The 6,065-nt window shown below is 43.6% G+C and overlaps 1 protein-coding gene across 1 annotated transcript in view; it reads right to left on the reverse strand.

Annotated features, from left to right (window-relative positions):
• Nucleotides 1-5,138, reverse strand: part of DSCAM (DS cell adhesion molecule) — a 725,315-nt gene extending 720,177 nt beyond the window's left edge. Inside the window, 1 exon segment of the mRNA XM_021071497.1 lies at nucleotides 1,939-5,138. Coding sequence (XP_020927156.1) covers nucleotides 1,939-2,083 — 145 coding nt within the window. The 5' untranslated portion in view covers nucleotides 2,084-5,138.

Raw genomic sequence — 6,065 nt, forward strand, 5'->3', positions numbered from 1 at the left:
TTCCTTTTTCAAGGTATTTTCTCGCTTGCTTTAAGACCACTGGATTTGAGGTTTACAGTTACTGCATGAGGTGGACATGCGAAGCAGGAGGAGCCAGATTTTAGGGATTTGGGTTAATAATACTGACTCTGAGTCAGGCGATCTCAGTTCAAACTGAACGCCCACCTCGAATGATCTCGGGCAATCTCCCCAGCTCCCTGTGACTCTACTTTCTCATCGGCAAAGGGCAGCGAGCTGTGAAATAAAGGATTTCTATGAGACTTAAATGTGATCAGCAAAGATGGAACTACAGTGCCCACAGAACGAAAGCCCTCAACAGACTGTAGCTGTCATTATTCTATCTGCCCTCATTATTATCATCACCAATGCAGCAACCCGGTGGAAACGCCCTAAGACCCAACCAGAAATACGGGGTGCAGCCCCTGACCCCCAGCCCACCCCATCTTCCAACCTAGTGTTGAACCAATGTTTAAAAAAAAAAAAAACAGCCAAAAGAAGTTTTATTAAAGGCTCTTGTGTTAAAAGTGCATTTTAAATGAGTGGAAGCCAAAGTCCAACAGAGAGAGGGACACAGTGGTTTGAAGCTTGGGCAGAGGCGGAAAAAATGATAGAGGATTGTCCTCAGCTTGGCCCCTAGCCACGTGAGGATGAATTCAAGAAGCCACAATGCTGGAAGCTCTTTCTGCTTCCCAAATAAAAACTATTTTTTTTTAACGGAGGGGGCACTTGTCATCGACATCAAGAGGTGCAATGAGAGGAGAGAACGTGGCCACGGCCTGCATCAGACACGCTCAGCATCTCCCTGGGAGCAAGAGTCCTAGCCCAGCAGACAGTACTTTGTTATTCTGAAAGCAACATGGCAGGGGCTGTCTTCAGAACACACATACTTCTTGAGAAGATATACCTTGAGTCTGGAAAATATACACTTGTATTCATTTTAGTTTTCAGATACTCAATATTTCTGAGGGCTCCAACACACTAAAAATTTCCCAGAATGTAACTAGAATACCTCCAAGAGAAGAAAACAAAGACCAAAAATCTACACATACTTTCCGGCACGGCTTCCTTTCTCTTCTTTATGATATCTTCTGCTCAACCATGGAGGTGAATTTCACAGCACTTAAAATCACTACACTCACTTCTGTAAGAGGTAAGGATTGAAATCTCGTAGGCCAAATAATGGGTTATCTTTATTTAAAGATATGCAGTAAATTAGATTTTTTTTCTTCCTGGTGCCAACAATTAGGAATACATACTTCCTGTTTCTAAGCAATTTCAGGTTTAATTAGGATTCTCTAAGCCCCATTTGTCTTAACAATTTGACAGCTCCGGCTTCCCCTCCACACCCACACTTTTCCTCTTTCACACCCTCCCCCCTCGTACGCAGTATTTTATTCCGTAAATGCCAGGAGGAAAGAGAAGCAAGCGCAAATGCAAATCAGATCGCTCGTTTCTTCTGTGAACACACCACTTTCAAGGCACCTTTGATAAAAGGTTATCTTCCCTTGACTGACAATTATCTCTAAGCTAATTATTAAAGTGTCATATGAAAATGTGCGTGTTTGAGGGGTTTCCATGGGAGGCGGCGACGAAACCCCCTGGAAGCAGGAATATGACATCACAGGGAAAATGTGCAGGAGAGTGCCCTGTTTGTCCATGCAAATTAGTTTCATCATCCATAACAAGTGTTTAAAAAGCAGAAAAGCAAGCGTGATGCATAATGCATTGTGTCATGATGCATAATAATTAGGCCTGCTCCCCGCCACCCCGTCTCCCAAGACTTAAAAATCTCTCCGAGTAAGCATTTCGTTCTAAAGGCTTTGACAAAAATGCCATTTAGGGACTTTCAAATTTACAGCCAGGCAATTTGTCATCATTTATATGAGAGGGAAGGAGGTAAAAGGAACAGAATGCCGCACAGTTCATCACTTCACCAACCTCCTGGTGACGAAAGCTCCCAGGCTCGCCTTGCAAGAAAGCAGCAGACTGTCCCTGTGCGATGCCGTGCGTGCAGACAGATCCTTCCCCATGCCACACACTGCTTCTCCTTTAAAAACACAAGAAGGCTACGTAACGGGTCCATCCCATGCTCACAGGGACGAGCAGAGGATTTAGTCTTGGAATAGCCCAAAGTTAACTGAAGATGTGGAAATAAACTCCCAACGTCGCATGCATTTCTCCAGTTCACCAAGACTTGGGTTGAGGGTGACACTGCATTCAAAACATTCTTTGTTCTAAAACATCGCTTTTAGAAAATATAAAATCTAAGATAACACTAAATTTATATAAAAACAAAAATCCTGCTGAACCAAAAAAAAAAAAATAGATCTTCTTTGGAAGGAGACATTGCTATTTTAAAACGACAATTATTTTAAAAGAAAGAGCTTTTTCTGGGTGTACAATAAAATTTAGATCTGAAGTACAAATGCAATGTTCCCCGTTGCGGCAGGAAAGGAAAACAGGATTTGCCATCAAATAAGGCACAAACATCTCCTTCCATCCCCCCTTCATTCCCTACTGAGCCCCTGATGTGTGTGGATTCTTTACCAGGGCTGCCCGTCTGAGAAAGCCTGAATGAGGAATATCACAGAGCAGAAAGGTGCCTAAAAGCTGATTATCAGGACTGGCTGGAAAGGGTTACTGTAAATGACTTAATGAGCAAACAATTAATGGAGTCCAAAAGGCAGACTCAAGTAACCAGAAAAACTCTCTTTCAGCTAATTTAACATTTTAACCATAATTGAACACAGATCGCCTGGAGCCAGGGCTCTGTGCTGGGATGCACCAAGGAAGGGATATTTTCTGGCTCTGTTAATCCCTCCCAACAACAGGGACATTCTGGTCAGTAGAACATCTCCCTGAACCTCCAAAAAGACCTGGGAGAAATACGCAAGGACTCAACAAGGTAATAACTTCGTATGCATTTCCAGCTGCAGCCGTATTTAGCATTCATTAAGCCAAGAATCTTAAAGCACAGAGCTAATGCCACGTAACTGCTATTTCTCACAAACTTCTAATGGAGCGAACCCACTGCAATCAACCAAGGAGATCAGCGTGGGCCAGGCTGTCAGGATAGATCACACAAGACCACGCGTGCACACTGATCTGTTCGACCTACAGATTCCTTTTCAGTGTCTTCTCCTCTGCTCCCCATCCACACATCTGGCATGATGGAAACTGTCTGAAGCCTGCAGGCAGGTCAGCCTGGTCTGAAGCCTAGCACTGGCCCAATCCTACTGTCCTGTGAAAGAGGTCCGTTTACATCTTTGACCCTCTCTTCACACGATCGTTTGACAGGTGGTGTCAGAGTCCTTTTGGCTGCTATCTGCCCATCGTCCCAAGGATCTGAGACCTGGATCCACCAAAGTAGGGGCTCACTGTCAGGAATACGCTGAGATGTGAAGGTAAAAAATCTGTGGAGGAAGGTAACGGGGGCCGGGACAGATAAACGAAGGCCTGCTGCCTGCAACAGAAATATAACAGAAACGTGGAGAGAAGATGGCAGTTATAATGTATACTGAGAAAAAAACAAAACATCCTGCTAAACCACAGAAGCCTGAGCAAAGAGGAGAAAGGAAAATCAGGAGTGGGGGCTCTGGGAAGGTACAACCATGGCAGAGCCAGGTCCATCCAGGGTTTCCGCCAGCTTAAACCCGGTGACCTCAGAGGAAAGGGGGTGAAAACGGGCATTAACCCCAGTTAAGCAATAGCTTCTCTATAGCACAATAACAGAGCACACTTTATCATGCCTTTACCTTAGTAAACGGCTTCGAACTCTCCTATCAATAATCTAGGATGGCAAGTGGCTTTAGCCCAACATCACAAACGTGTTTCCTCCAACTTCTTCCATCATCCTCACTGTTCAGATTTTGTCAAGGTGTCATTTTTGGACTCTTTACATCCTACCAGTCAGGACATGGTCAGTTTTATCCTTTTCTCTCCCTTGCATGATCCCAACTCAGAGCAAGCCCTCATCTCCTCAGGCCACTGGTCATGACAGCGGGAGCCTGGCTGCATTTCCACCTTCCAGCCTTCCCACCTCCCAATCGTTCCTTCGTGCCACTGCCAGACCATCTTGCCAAAAACCCCATTCAGCAAGTTACCACAGTAGAAATTTTTAAAACAGAATCACTCTCTTTAAGAAGGGACAATGTGGAGTAAGAAACGTCAGTGTGTCTTTAGGAGATGAGTCTCCTGTAAGGGAAAACGGCAGCAAATCGCTTGGACATTCAGATGCGTTGCTAGGAAGGCTAACAGAAGAGGTGTATTCAGGACGAAAATGTGAATCTCATTTTTTCACTAAAAGGGTCACTGTGAAGGCTTAGGTAACACTAAATTTGACTAGGTTCTAACTTTGATTAATAATTAAAGATCATTTTTCTCCTAAAACTGCTCACGTGGGTTGATAAGTGCCTTCCTCTGCTCCTACTGAGCACAGATTTTGCCGTTACTCATGGCATTTGCAGTGAAAACAAACCTCCGAATCAAGGTCTATGACACACATTTGAGGTGACTATGGGAATCGCAAAACACAGCTGATGCCAGCACCCCAGGGGCCATAAATTTTACTTTTCGTACGTCTCTTCATGTCACTCATTTCTAACAGGTAGGAAACTCACTGTCTCCTGTCCCACCTTAAACAAAAACCCTTTACTTTACATGCTGTAAAAACTTAGTGCCAATTCTGCTGCCTCCCGACCACAGCTGTTTGCCACAAGCGTGAATCTCAGAGAAGCACTTCTGTTTCTAAATGCCTCACTATAATGTGAAACTGAATTTTCCCCACTCAACCTTGCTCTGAAAGTCTTTGAAAGCTTCTTGCTGCAGCCTGAATTTTGCTCCTCGGCCTCCTGCAGACCCATGGATCAGTCTCCAAATTTACAGTATTCACCCGTAATTCCAAACCTGCAAGCTGCATGGACACCCACTCCCATTCCTCAAAAGTGCTCTCCAGCACTGATCCACTACTGAAGCCACTTCTCGTTCAGAAAGCCGTCTTTAGTTTCAGTTAACAAAGCTTGAATTTTTTAGGGCCACACCTGCAGCATATGGAAGTTCCCAGGTCAGGGGCTGAATTGGAGTTGCAGCTGCATTCTACACCACAGCCACAGCAACACCAGATCTGAGCCATACCTTCGACCTATGCCACAGTTTGCGGCAATGCTGGATCCTTAACCCACTGAGCCAGGCCAGGGATCAAATCCCCGACCTCACAGAGGCAACACTGGGTCCCTAACCCAATGAACCACAATGGGAGCGCCTCCTTCTTCTACTTTTAAATTAAATGTCTTTTCTGAACTATTAGCAACCTGTTTTTTAATTTAACTAGATTACCTACTTTATCTCTTTATTAGTCTATAATACCTCGAATTTAAAAGGATCTTGTTTCCTTGTGTATGTCATGATTTCCTAATTAAATGGCCAACTCTTTAAGGACAGAAATCTTTACACTTTTCTTATTTCCATATTTTCAAGGGAACACCAAAAAAGCATAGCAAATATTTCCAGGTTAATTAAGAAACTCTCTAAAAAAGCCCACTGTGAGTTTGCGCTAAGCTTACGCTCAGGCCTTGGTAACACTAGGAACTTTCTGTCTCTAATGACCAGCCTCCGTAGATAACGGCCCATAATCTGCACCATGTGGATACAGACTTTGACAAACAATCACAACCCTTTACTTCTTACTCCTCCACCTCAATTTTCAGTTTTGAAAACACAACTCTTTTATCAGTAAGTACAAAAGCTAAGGAGGCTTTAATAAACTTACTATGAAAAGAATGCCGAATGCAAGGACACACAGATCAAGTGTGTGCATGACCTGTGTGGATGGTGAGGAGAGAAAGCAAGAAAAGGGAGAGGATAAAAGAGATAAATCACAAAACAAACCCTGTAACTTGTACGCACGCACACCCACACACAAACACGCACACATACACACACACACACAAAATGAGACCGAGAATATGTAATATGAACTGAATGTAGATTATTTTGAGGTTTAAGTTATGCTAAGGTGGATTCTGCTAAATCTAAATTTGACTAGTTTAAAAACAGAAAGATTCTGA

Source organism: Sus scrofa, chromosome 13 (assembly GCF_000003025.6).
Source record: "Sus scrofa isolate TJ Tabasco breed Duroc chromosome 13, Sscrofa11.1, whole genome shotgun sequence".
Taxonomy (NCBI): domain Eukaryota; kingdom Metazoa; phylum Chordata; class Mammalia; order Artiodactyla; family Suidae; genus Sus; species Sus scrofa.